The sequence below is a fragment of the Eubalaena glacialis genome, chromosome X (genome assembly GCF_028564815.1).
Source record: "Eubalaena glacialis isolate mEubGla1 chromosome X, mEubGla1.1.hap2.+ XY, whole genome shotgun sequence".
Classification (NCBI taxonomy): Eukaryota; Metazoa; Chordata; class Mammalia; order Artiodactyla; family Balaenidae; genus Eubalaena; species Eubalaena glacialis.
In genome coordinates, this window is record NC_083736.1 from 110143858 (window position 1) to 110157779 (window position 13922).

The 13922-nt window shown below is 36.9% G+C and overlaps 1 protein-coding gene across 1 annotated transcript; it reads left to right on the forward strand.

Moving 5' to 3' along the window:
• The first annotated feature begins 3873 nt into the window (after positions 1-3873).
• On the forward strand, positions 3874-11855 carry MCTS1 (MCTS1 re-initiation and release factor). The gene is made up of 6 exons (XM_061178450.1): positions 3874-4205; positions 5396-5548; positions 6087-6184; positions 8956-9089; positions 10815-10882; positions 11646-11855. Exons 1-6 carry the CDS (start codon positions 4195-4197, stop codon positions 11725-11727), a joined length of 546 nt encoding a protein of 181 aa, XP_061034433.1. The 5' UTR covers positions 3874-4194; the 3' UTR covers positions 11728-11855.
• Positions 11856-13922: the final 2067 nt, after the last annotated feature.

The window sequence follows — 13922 nt, forward strand, 5'->3', positions numbered from 1 at the left end:
TTTAACAGTAGAAGGATGGCTCTGAATATATTCCTAGTTTGGTAGTAGTAGGTAGTAGGAAGTTGGTTTCCCACATGGAGACTTCTATCTTATCTTTAAGAGGTGAGTTATTTGGTAGATTGAAGGGGCTGTTGAGGTGTTGGAGTTTTGAGGAAAATGGGCAAGCTTTGAAAGAATCACTGGGGAGAATGAGAGAGTGACCTGAAAACATGAAAGGATTTCCCCAGGAATATTGAAGGTCCACTTGAGGCTGGTGACTACGAATTCAGGGTGGTACCTGTCTATTTAACTGTGATTTTTCTCTTGCAGTGTTTAACGACTCTAGGGTGGAGAGGAAAGGCTGTGAACCAGGATCTTCAATGAATGAGTAGAGTACAGCAAAGAGGAAGTCGAGGTGTAACCAGATAGTATGAAACTTAGAGGAAGAAGAATCAGGGGTTTGTTTTTTTTTTTACCTGAGGGTGAAGGAGGAATTGTCTAGAAGTTGTAGTGTGGCTGGAAGAGGGCATCACATCACCTCCTGACTCCCTAGTACATGCAGCGTCTTGGTGTAAATCACTTTCACTTGAAAGGGCTGTAAGGGAAGCTCCAATCTCGTGGGAAAGCCAGGAATATCAGTGGACATTCAGGGATAAGTTGGAGGATGGGTAGGAGAGTTTGTTAATCATGGAATTGTGTTCCAGGGAGGCGTAGCAGAAGCACCTGGAAATTAAGGTAGAAATGAGAGGTCAGGTGGCAGGAGAAGAAGCACAGAGGAATATGGGAATGAGGTTAAAAGAGAGGAATAACAAGGACAACAATAGTAATTTAATAATAACAATACTAATAATTTAACAATGCTTTGCCTGTATTCTCTCATTTAATCCTCATAACAACCTCATAAAGTAGAGCCTTTATTTTTCAGATGAGAAGACAGGCACACGAGTTTAAGTGACTTGCCCAAGGTCACATAATAATAGATTGAACTGGGTGCTTACATAAGAAAGACAAAAGAAAATAGGGATGTGAGTGAGGCACAGTGAGTTCGGCTTATCATAAATTTGTCAAGATGGTTACTTCTGACAGTCTTTTGATAAATAGGGGTCTCTCAGCTTTCTCCAAATTTAGCTGTATTTGGGACTGGAGGTGGATGATGCTGTTTGGTTGGTGTTCCTTATATTGCTCTGTATGGAAGGATCCAGGCCGTGGCCAATGCATTTTCTCACCTGTGCTCTGCACAGTGATTGGTGGTGGGGGTAGTGGTGTGATTCTTAGGTATGTCTTGACCTTGTCGGGGATATAAAGTCAGGCTGCAGGTGGCTCTGAAGTATAAGGCTGCGGTGCGGTTTGTGGGAAAAGTGACCTTAATGGAAGACTTCACAGGCTGTAGATTCTGAGAGATGAGAGACCCAGTAGGGGTCTGGCAGTGGCCCAGTTCTTTCTTGCAGTGAAAGCACCTCCTCCAGTGTTCAAAGCTATGGCCCACCTCCTAAAGAAACCATTTTTTACTGGACACTCTGAAGGGTTTTGGTGCCATGCTTATTGCTCAAGGAAGCTTATGAAGAAGAAAAGGAGGCCTTACTGTAAACTTCCTTGGGCAGCATTTTAGACTCTTATGTCAAGATGATCCTATAAAATTGTTTCAAAATTCTAAGACAGCAAATACAATCATTAAATGTTTAATGCTTATTATAGCTAGGTTACTTATTTTAGTAAACTGTATGCTAGACTTGGGTTTTCTGTGTCCTGTGCTGCATGTACATTGATGTCCCTTGTAAAATAAATTGCACAGAACATCTATGCATGAATTCTAGTATAGACAGCATATATGTCTAAAACATAAAGGTCCTTTATAACTATTGCATGAATAAATGAAGTTCATTATTTCAATTTTGGAAGATGTTTATTTTGAGGTATTTCTTCTTTTATGACATATTGTTTGTTGTAGCAGTGATTTATTTGAAGATGAGTTCTGTCAGGAGTAAACCCCCAATTATAACCTTGGAAAAATGATCCTGTTTACAACACAAAACCAGAAACACATTACAGTGAAAAGTGGGCCCTGCTTATGTATCTGTGTAGATGGGTTATGAATAAAGGTATTCATGTACACATACAGAACTAAATATCTCCCTCGTTAATACTAATGACCTAACTTGGCATTTGTCATAATTCAGATTCAGTTTCTGTGATTATCGGAGGGTATGAAAGTGGATTAAAATATGTATGCACATGTAGCTATATATCTATTCCATGCATGTGGGATTTGTCATAATTTAGAGTATGTATACATTTTATTTTTATTTTTTAAAACCTTATTATTATTATTTTTGGCCGCCCCACGCGGCATGCGGGGTCTCAGTTCCCCCACCGGGGATCGTGCTGGCACCCCCTGCAGTGGAAACGAGGAGTCTTAACCACTGGACCAACAGGGAAGTCCTTATGTATAATTTTTATAGAATTAAAAGTTAGCTGTTATTTCTAGCACTGCAAATACTCAGCATAATACTTTTTAATAAGTCTAAAATTAGTAGGTTCAAGAAACTAGGAAGTCCATCTAGGTATTATTAATTTTGGAGTTCATCAAGTTAAATTTTATTTACTAGTGGAATACATTGCTATTACTAAGGTGTTATGTTTAGATTGAATACAAAGTATTTATTTTCTCCTACCTCCAACCGCTTAATTATAACAGTCTATAGTTGTTATAATATATTTACTGTTACATGGCAGGCTTCCAGGGCGATGTGAGTTGCCAGTAGAGGAAAGTTCTCCTGTTTTGTAAGGAGCCTAACAGTGTAGCACTAACCACAGCTTGGGGTCTGGGCTTCAGTTTTGTATGTTCATAAACAATATTTAAATGTCGCGGAGTTGATTGATGCTGGGAATGCGGATTCACGCTAAGGACGTTCTCAAGAGATTGATGTATAAACCAGAATGCCAATTTATTAATTTACAAAGACAATTGTTCACGCGGATATGATTTGAAAATAAAAAGTCCTTTCCGGGCAGATCTTCATGGGAAGCTAAATTATAATCAGAAGATTGTTGCTACCATAGAATCAAGGCAAGGTGAGTTAGCAGTACAATTCAAACACATAATACCATTTGCTGTCATTGCCAAGCGCCCATCTCCCCAATATAGAGTATTTGCTCCCTGGAGAGACTGGTGTATTTGTTTTACAGATCAGTGCACACCCATCCCACCGCCTGGGTAGTGCCTGTTTAGGTTTTGCATTTTTCTATGCTTTCTTTGCTGATCAAAACCCTTGATTTGCTCTTTTTTAAAATCACGTAAGTAAAACGTGTTTCTTTAGCTGTTAACTCTTCAATCGGATTAGTCTAGTATCGATCGGCTACAGGCCATTCTATCATTCAAGGAAGGTACCTCTTTATATTTATAGCTCAACTTATAGCCATGGGGGTGAGGCAGGGGACAGCAACCTAGTGAATAATTCTTTGGGGGCACCTCACTGTGGCCAGTGAATATGGTTGCCAGATTAAAATACAGGACGCCCAATTCAATTCAGATAGCACGTACTTTGTTTTTTTTTTAGTATAAGTATGTCCCAAATATTGGATGAGGTATAGTTATACTAAAAAAAGTATTCATTGTTTTTCTGAAATCCAAATGTCCTGCACAGGGCGTCCTATATTTTTATTTGCTAAATTTGGCAAGCCCACGAGTACATAAACATGATGTCAAGAGGCTTGCTTGGCTTCAAGCTGGTCGGTAAGCACCAATCCATTCGGTTGTCTCAGGGAACAAAACCCATTCCCACTAAAAAATAACTGTAGGTAGCAATGAAACACGGAAAAATTTTGACCCTTTGAGGAACCCGTAGTGACGCAACGGCCTTAAATACTGCCTTGCTTGATTGCCCCGCCCCCTCCATCTTCTCTTCCTGCTCTTAGAATGATTGCTCTATCTCTTCTTCCTTCTCAAGTCCCGCCCTTTCAGCTACCCGCTCTGGATAGGGATCGGTAAACCAAAAAGGGCCGGCAAAAGAGCCGACGTGTTTTGAGGAGCGGAAGTAGTCAAATTTCTCTGAGAACCGTAAAGTGCGGCTGGCTGTCTCCCTTTCCGGATAACGACAACAGCTCCGACTGTCAGTGCCGGCCTTCCTCTTGTAAGGGGATCTGCCGGACCCTTGCTAATTCAATTTTTTCCCCATTCCAGGCCCTTCCCTATCGTCGCCCCCTTCACCTTGGATCATGTTCAAGAAGTAAGGACATGCTGTGGCCTCCGTCGGCTGCTCACAAAGGTGGTGGGGGTGGGGGTGGGGAAGAGGGCGAGAGCAAAGATTCTCTTTCTCTCTCCCCCGCCCCTGCCATCCTTACTCCCTAAGGTTTTCTATAGTACTATTCTCTCCACTCGCAACTTGCAACACTTCTTTAAGCTTTTCGTCCCTAATCCTCAGTTGGGTTTGGGTCCTCCCAACCTCATTTTCTTTCTCCTTACCTCTCTCTCTCTTTTGCCCCCTTTCCTAGTCCTATCTCCGTTCCTAGGGTTCTACCAATCACATCCTTGCACTGTGATTTAGGGACATATCCTCTTTAGCAGAGAGGAGAGCCCTTCACTCACTGCCTTGTGGTTACTAGTTATGAACTGAATAAGGGAAGGCTTGACTTCCTGGGTCATGGGAGTGAAGGAGTCTGGGTGACAGGAAGCTAGCGGACTGTGATACCTATTGCCTAGCTGCCAGATGAACCTTGTCTTGAAAATAGCGTGATTGCCCCATAGGCTATTCAGTGTGAGGAAGACAAAAGTTCTTTGGAACCTACCTAGTGGGTTTGCCTTCCAGATTTGGTAGACGCAAAAAGCAAAGGGGGATCATGGGCAAAGGAAGGTGGGTTTTGTGCATGACATTTTGAGCAAAAATAAATAGGGATGTTAAATACCGTCGTCATCATCACTTAAAAAAAAAATCTCAGCAGATTACATAGCCTAGGAGGGGCCGATTTTCAGTGTTATATTTGGGTTGGTCTTTTGTATCTCAACGCTTGAGGGTATTTTCATTTTGTTTTGCTTTTGTTTTTTTACACAGGTTTTGTTATAGGTGGGAATCTGTTTCTTCCTGGGTAGAGTTGAGTAAGATTTTCCAGGAGAGGCATTTGTGTAGCTAATTACAGATTATAATGTGAAATATGCCTCATATCCTTCCCCCCTCGCCCCCCCGCCCAGCTAATTGTGACTTTATGACAGTTTGTTTTAATATTGTACTAAGACTTTGGTTTTGTCCTGGACACAATAAAAGGGAAATGGTATTTTAAAAAACAATTTATTTCATAATTATTTTAGACGTCTAAATATTTGCTTGGAAATAGATGACTAATTAAAACAATACCTTTAGCTATTCTGATATGTCTTCTTGGAAATGCCTTTTTTTTTTTCCTTGCAAAAATCACTTGGCAGATTTGATGAAAAAGAAAATGTGTCCAACTGCATCCAGTTGAAAACCTCAGTTATAAAGGGTATTAAGAACCAATTGTTAGAACAATTTCCAGATATTGAACCATGGCTTAATCAAATCATGCCTAAGAAAGATCCTGTCAAAATAGTGCGATGGTAAGTCTTTATTTTTTTCTATGTAAAGCTCAGAGAAGCTGAATATTGTATGATTAGATTGCACTCATAATAAATGTAATTATCTTCACATTATTTATCTACTCTAAATGAGTAACTCTAAAACTTATCAATATTTGTATTTTCAAGTGTTTTTCTATGTTTGTGGAAAATGTGGCTTTGTGTACTGATTGTTTTATTAAAGAGTTAATTAAATGTTTTTATTCAGAGTTGGATTTATTTCAGTTTGTGCTTTAGAGATTTGTTTTATTAATTATCTAAAAAGGAAATTAAAATAATAAAATGTGAAATAAAATTGTAGCAGGTCATATCTTTCTTTTTTCTCTACTGGACTGGTATGAATTAAAAAAAAATGTTTTGTGTTTTTTTTGGCCTGGATCTTTATTGAAATTTTTTTTAAAAAGCTTACTGTATCTCTGTATATGCATGCTTCGTATTATACATTATTTAAAGGATGTTTGGCATATTCATTTTTGAAAGAAAATATCTAACTTGGTATTTTGTGACATTTGTCTTACAGCCATGAACATATAGAGATCCTTACAGTAAATGGAGAGTTACTATTTTTTAGACAAAGAGAAGGGCCTTTTTATCCAACCCTAAGATTACTTCACAAATGTAAGTCTTGTTAGAAAATATGTATTTGGGCATATGGAAAGACACAAAAGGAGTTGAAAGTGACTTCTGGTAGTTAACTTATTAGTACTAGGTTATATGGAATATAAAACTAAAAAGATTTCCCCCCTCCCCATCTTGTGGTAAATCTGAAAAATGCAAATTCTCTCATTATGCATTCCAGAAAGCCCAAGAAAGAGCATTCATTCATTCATTACTTAATTCAAAAAGTATTTTTTAAACTTACTCTGTGTCAGGCACTGAGCTAGGTACTGAGAATGTGATAGGAAGCAAAGATAGACATGGTCCCTGTCCCTAGGAAGCTAACAGTCTAGTTGGGAGAATAGACAACAATTAGATAATTACACAAATATATATTCACAAACTGTAATAAGTGCTGTGAGCATTTTCTTTTACATTTGTATCCAGATTTGCCTTATAGAGGTAATTCTGTATAAGGGAAAGCATGGAGTCCCAGTTATTGTTAGTTGAGTGCCAAGGTCAGGTGTTAAGAAACAAAATAATGTTTATTATGTACCCACATTTGCATGTTGTTAGATTGATTACATTACAAAAGAAAACCCCAAGGTAGATGCTATCCCAGTGTACAAGAGTTTTTGAACTGCAAAGTAAAATTTCTGCTTTTCAAGTCAGTATGTGTCTGGCATGTGTGCTTATTTATGGTGAAGCACTGTGTCTGAAATGTCAAATGGTAGAGGAAAAAAATGTGTGTGTATAAATAGAAAGAGATAAAGCAAATATAGCAAAGTGCTAATGAACGATTGTTGAAACTAAGTGGATGGTGTCCAGGTGCTCATTGAACTATTCTTCCAGTTTTTCTATATGTTAAGCATTTTCACAATAAGCTGGAAGAAAAAGATGTTCCTGTTTAATAATATTTTGCTGGGAACCAACCTTTTAGAACATCTTAAAGTTATTCTTGTGCAAGAAGCAGGATGATATGGTGGTTAAAAGTGTGAACTTGGAGTTAGGCAGGTCTGGGCTCAATTCCCAGTGCATGTCACTTTTGTCAAGTCACTTAAGCTTTGTTTCCTTATCTTTAAAAGTGGATGCAATTGTATGTTACATCTCCCAGGGTTGTGAGGATTAAATAAGATAGTAACACACGTGTACTGCACCTAACACAATGCTTGGAACATAGTAAGTGCTCAATATATAATGGCCATTATTATGATGTAGTAATTGTTCAGTAAATGTCCATCCACTACTACTTGTCATCATCCCCATGATCAGGATCATCATTATCATTATTATTAAAGGGCAGATATTAATGAGGATGGAGATCTAGAAAACAAATTATGGCTTCTGAGTAGTAAACACATTCATTCATTCAGCTTCCTTTTCAGTAAGATGTTTAATTTGGAGCTGTGTTTAAATTAATTTCTAGTCTTGGTAGGAAAAAGACTTACGTGTTCTCTGACTAGTGGGAGGGCTAGTGGTAAGACATTAAAGTGAATACATTTTACCAATTATTGTTATTATTCCTAGAGAGCCCTGAGAGGCCTAAAAAGTTTTTCCCATAGATATTGTTTTAAATCCTTCAGGGATCCTTTAGTTGTTAGATTATGAATTATTAATAGACACACATACACACACACAAATACATTTTTTAAGATTACAAAAGGAGTATGTGTTCATTCTAGAGATTTGTAAAATACGGAAGTAAAATCACTTGTATTCCCATGACCTAGAGGTAACCATGGTTAGTATATCAGTGTACTTCCATCCCATTATTTCCTGTATTCTGTGTGTGTCTGTGTGTTATGTGTAAATGCATATTTTTTTCCTTTTTAAATTGGGCTCTCTGTTACATAGTTTTTGCTTTTTAATTAACAGACTTTCTTTTTTAGAGCAGTTTTAGATTTACAGAAAAAATGAACAAAGTACAGAGAGTTCCCATATACTTCCTTCCCACTCTTCTTTTCTTATTAATATCCTGCATTGGCATGCTTCATTTGTTACAATCGATGAACCAATATTGATATTAACGAAAGTCCATAGTTTACATTAGGGTTCATTCTTTGTGTTGTACATTCTGTGGTTTTTGTCAATTGCATATGTCATGTATCCACTGTTACAGTATCTTACAGAATAGTTTTACTACCCCAAAAATTCTCTGTGCTCTACCTATTCATCCTTCCCACCTCCCCCTCTTTTCCAACCCCTAGCAACCACTGGTCTTTCTGACAGTTTTTATTCTGCCTTTTTCACTTATCATATATTTTGAATATTTCCCAGGGTATTCTCCAAAAACATGGTCCTATTATATAGGTATTATAGACATACTTTAAGTCATTTATCTCTTACTTTATTGCTGGACATTTAGGTTGATTCCAGTTTATTTCTAATATAAATATTAGTGCTATAATGAATATCTTTCTACCTAAATATATTGTACATCTCTCATTTTTTTCTTAGGATAAAGTCCTAGAAGTAGAATTACTGAGTCAGAGTTTGAACCTTTTCGAGGCTGTTGATACATGTTGCCAAGTAGTCCTAAAGAAAGCTTGTACCCATTTATAAGTCTTCTAGCAGTATATGGGAATGCCAGTTTTCCTACACTCTTGCTAGCACTGGGAAATACTTTTCTTAAAAATATATACCAATTTGATAAGCGAAGGAGGGTGTTTCAGTTTTATTTTGCATGTGTCACAGAGTACTGTAATTTAGGGAAATATTTGTTCATGTCCTTTGCCTTTTTCTGTTGAGTCATTAGTCTTACTAATTTATGTAATGTATTTCTTTTCTTCTAGATCCTTTTATCCTGCCACACCAGCAGGTTGATAAAGGAGCCATCAAATTTGTACTCAGTGGAGCAAATATCATGTGTCCAGGCTTAACTTCTCCTGGAGCTAAACTTTACCCTGCTGCAGTAGATACGATTGTTGTATCCTTCCCAGGCTCTAACTGTTGAAAAATGTGTTCATTGTATTCTTGTTATTACTGAAAGATCTGTCATCCCAGAGAACATTAGATGTACTTTTTTGGAGGTTACTCTTACTGTTATCTCATGCCTTTCTGGCTACATTTGAAGATGTGGGAAGCAACATTATTTCTTGAGACTAAATTATGTCCCATCTTAGAGGTTAAATGAGAACAAGTAACAAAAGAGTCCCAGCTGCATTTCAGCTCAGTTAGGGACCACTGTTATCAGACTCAGGACACAGTATAAAACTCTTAATTATTAATAGAGAGGTTGTATATGATACGATTGGATCATTTATTTGGACATCATCTTGCTACTTTTATGTTTGAATTACCCCAGATACCCTGGAGTAAAAGCACTCAAAAGGGAAAAGAACTTAAGCACCAGGTGGAGTGTTAGAAGTGAGTAGTGGGAACCATTGGCAATCCCAGTGGTTTTATTTTAAAGTTCCAATGAACTTTTATTCTAAAGTTCATTTTTAAGTTGGTTGTTTGGGCCTCAGAACATGTTTTCTCAAAGAGAAACGATAAAGTCCCAGATAGTCCTTAAGAATCTATTCAACTCATGATGTAGCTGAATAATTCTGCATTATTTCCATTTCTACAGTGCTGTTTCAGCTATATTCCAGATTAGTTTTTTGTCACCTAGTCTGGACAGGAGGACATCTCCTTTGTCATAGATAAAGTGGCCATTTGCCTCAGGTTGAGAAAAGGAACTATACTTGGTGGGAATGGGGAAATCACTGGAGCGGAAAGGCCATTGGAGTGGGTTTAAGAGTGTGTCCTGTGCTCAAAAGGAGGGTGTTCTCTCTTGTGGTAGTTATATCTAAGGGGTAGTGTAAGTTGTATCAATATATTTGTATCTTAGGAACAGCTTGTGTTGATATAGATACTGGTCACATAATAGGTGATCACATATTTGTGGAACATTGAATGAATGAATGACTTGAAAACCAATGGAGAAAAAGTATTCTGTGAGGACAGGTTACCCTTTTATGTTTATGATTTTTCTGTTTTTAAAGTTTATAGTTCTGGGGTTTCCCCTAAATGGAAAATTTTCCTAGTACTTAGCCTTTACTTTTAAAATAATTTTTATTTTGAAATAATTATAGACTTTTGGAAAGTTGCAAAACTAGTACAGAGAGGGACTGTGTACCCTTGAACCTTTACTTTTTAAAATATGTACTGCAGTGTTTAACATTCTAGACACTTCAAATGATAACCAAGAACATTCTGGTTGTTCTGGATAGATTGCAACTTACATTGGGCTCTTAAAGATTGATTGGGGATATAATTATTGTTTTAATGTGTCCTTTATATGAAACCACCATTTAGTGATTAAAGCACTAGAACAATTGATATTTATTTCCATTTTTAATATTTATATGCAAGAAATTTTGTCTCCTTTTTTGCATGACTTCTTTTTCTTCTCCTTCTTTTGTTGGCATTGGGTTATGGTATTATTAACATTTGACTTAAAAACAGAGAATGATTATTAGATTCATTCATTTAGCATGTATTGAGTATTTGCAATCTGCCCATAAATTTTGCTAGGTCACTGCCCTCAAGGAGTTAATGGACTAGGCGAAGATGCAAGTTGGATTCACAGCGGCTTAAGTAGTAATGTGACACCCCCTCTCCAAGGCATTTTGATAGATAAATAGTTTTCTTAGCTGTGTGTTTTCAGGCAATCATGGCAGAAGGAAAACAGCATGCTCTGTGTGTTGGAGTCATGAAGATGTCTGCAGAAGATATGTAAGTCTCCTGTTAGACCTCCTTAGCTTTTAAGATATAGGTAACCTATGCAGGAAGAATCAGAATTACAGGCGAAATTTGCTCTCATTCATACCACATCTTATAAATATTTAAGCACAGAAGCCTCATTTCTGATTTTTCCTAACAGTTAGGAAGCCATTGAAACCTATTTTGTCTCTGGGATTGCATTCTTCCTTTAGCATTCTGAAAAGAACCTGTGTGCCAACACAGCTGTATTATATGTATGTGTGTGGTATTTTAGGAATTTTTTTTATTTAGTATGATGTAGATTAGGTGTGGGGAAAGATATTTTGCTGCTAGTTTTTAAAAACAGTGACATAACTTAGTACCACACAGTATTTATCTTATATTTTAACATGGTGGTATAAAATATTAAGGAAATATTAAAGATATATTACCAAAATATAGTCAATATACTTAAAAACGTTGGAACTCATGACCAAAATATTCCTATTAATTTTGTTTCAGGGTTAATTATAACACTTTGATGTTCTCCTGGTTTGGTGACATCATTACTCTGTTTCTGTGGACCCACTAGTTTGATCGCTAGAATCGCTTTAAGACATGAACTGCAGCAGAGTAATGTAGTTTAATGTAGATGATAATGTTAGTGTAATATAAATAAATTCCCTACATGTGGCTCAATAATTGCAAAATAGCAATGCACCCTGAATTATATTTACCATGAGTAAGCCTATAAAAATACTTAACAATATGTTTATGTACTTTATTCCTTTTGCAGTGAGAAAGTCAACAAAGGAATTGGCATTGAAAATATCCATTATTTAAATGATGGGCTGTGGCATATGAAGACATATAAATGAGCCTCAGAAGGAATGCACTTGGGCTAAAAATGGATATTGTGTTGTATCTGTGTTTGTGTCTATGTGTGACAACATGAAGACAATACCTCTGTGGTTATGCTGAATAAATTCAACAGATGCTAAAATTATGTTAGCTTCAAAAATTATTTTAATTTTTCTTAAACTCAAGTTAAATTTGGGTTACAAACTTGGACATTAAAAGGTATCTGGTAAGTAACCAAACTCAGACAACTTAATGTCCTTTCTCAGGCTGATGATGTAAGATGAAGGGCAAGACTTGGTAAATGAACTTGCTAGTATATGGTTGACCCTCCCAGAGAATCTGACTACTTAATGGGGCTGGAAGCTAGACTGGGATTTTTATCCCATTACCCCAGGGCACCTAGAAGTGCCCCTTCTCTTTTGTGTGTGTTTTTTGTTTGTTTGCTGTTGCTGTTTTTAAACTTTTCATTATGGAAAATTCTGAGCGTATAGAAAAGTATGGGTAGCATAGTATAATGGACCTTTTCTGTATCCATCACCCAGCTTCAATTCGTGGCCAATATTATTTCATCTCTATCTCACTCATCCCACCCCACTCTCTGATTATTTTGAATCAAATCTCAGATATATCATTTCATCCACAGTTTCTTTAATATGTGTCTTTAAAAGATGTATTTTTAAAAAAAACCATAATATCATTATCACACCTAAAAAATTTAGCTATTTCTTTTTAAAAAAAAAAAAATATTTATTTTTTATTTTTGGCTGCGTCGGGTCTTAGTTGTGGCACACGGGATCTTCGTTGTGGCACGTGGGCTTCTCTCTAGTTGTGGCTTGCGTGCTCAGTAGTTGCGGCATGTGGGCTTAGTTGCTCCACAGCATGTGGGATCTTAGTTCCCGACCAGGGATCGAACCCATGTTCTGCATTGGAAGGCAGATTCTTAACCAGTGGACCACCAGGGAAGTCCCAGCTATTTCTTAATAAGGTCAAATACCTGAACTGTGTTCAATTATGTGACAGATGGACCCAATTGTTTCTCTTTTTATTTTTTTAACCATTGGTTTGCTTGAAATTGGTATCCGACAAGGTCCATATATTGCATTTGGTTGTTATTTGTCTGTTTTAATCTCTAAGTTCCCCCTCCGTTTTCCCTTTAAATTAATTATGTAAGAAATTTAGTTGTTTTGTCATATAGCGTTTCTTCCCACATTCTGGATTTTGTTGATTGTATCACTGTAAAGTAATTTAACTTGTTTTTATACTCCCTCTATAGCCTGTAAACAGATCGGCTTGATCAGATTCCGGTTCAATTTATTTAATGCCCTCTCTTGAATTATACTACACAGATGCCCAGAACTTCCAGATTTGAGTCCCCACTGTATTCCCCAAAGAATGTGTATCTCCTATCATAAGTGGCATATGAAGACCATGGACCTACTTCAGTAAGAACAGTAAGCTGTTTTGAGAATTAAACAGCAGTTATGAATTTATACAGTGATAACAGGTCTTTCTTCCTAATAACATTGCTGTTATATTGGGTTGGCCAAAAAGTTTGTTTGGAAAAAACTTTGTTGTTACAGAAAAACCCAAATGAACTTTTTGGCCAACCCAATACTGTGTTTCAGCCATCTTCATTTGGTTGTTTACAAATATATGACATGTGATTTTATTTTTCAGATGGATACAGACATTTACAAGATTGTGGTGACCTGTGTTACGGTTAGAAGTTGGTGAGAAAGGTGAGGGTGGATAGTAAAAAGAGAGACACCATTTGGCTGGCTGTTGCAGCTGGGCCTCCCAAGATATAACATGGGTGAAGGGTATAGATCCAGGGTCTGACTCAGATTGAGAAACTATTTTCCAGTAACAAAACCTATAAGACTTGGAGATTCCCACGTTAGAATGTAAATGTATTAATTTATAGTGATAAGTCTGCTTAGGGTAAACAATTAGTAAACAGGAAGTTTCTTGGTGAAGATGGATAAGAGTAAAGGAAGGTTGATAATTTGGGGGAGTATTTCATCTGGGCCGGGGTAAGGCTTGGATAATTTTTCCTGCTTCATCATTAATTAGAATGCTTATGTCTGCCAAAATCTTTCTTTCCTAGCCTGTAGAGGTGCCCTGATACTTTTCTTCCTATGTCCTTTTTAAGTTCTATGTAGAATATTTTTCTTTGTTATGACAGTTATATTCTACAACTTACTATATTTTT

Coding starts and splice junctions, on each gene's coding strand:
- MCTS1 (XM_061178450.1), top strand. Junction 9,090..10,814: donor CTGCAGTAGATACGATTGTT/GTATCCTTCCCA, acceptor GTGTGTTTTCAG/GCAATCATGGCAGAAGGAAA. Junction 10,883..11,645: donor AAGATGTCTGCAGAAGATAT/GTAAGTCTCCTG, acceptor TTCCTTTTGCAG/TGAGAAAGTCAACAAAGGAA.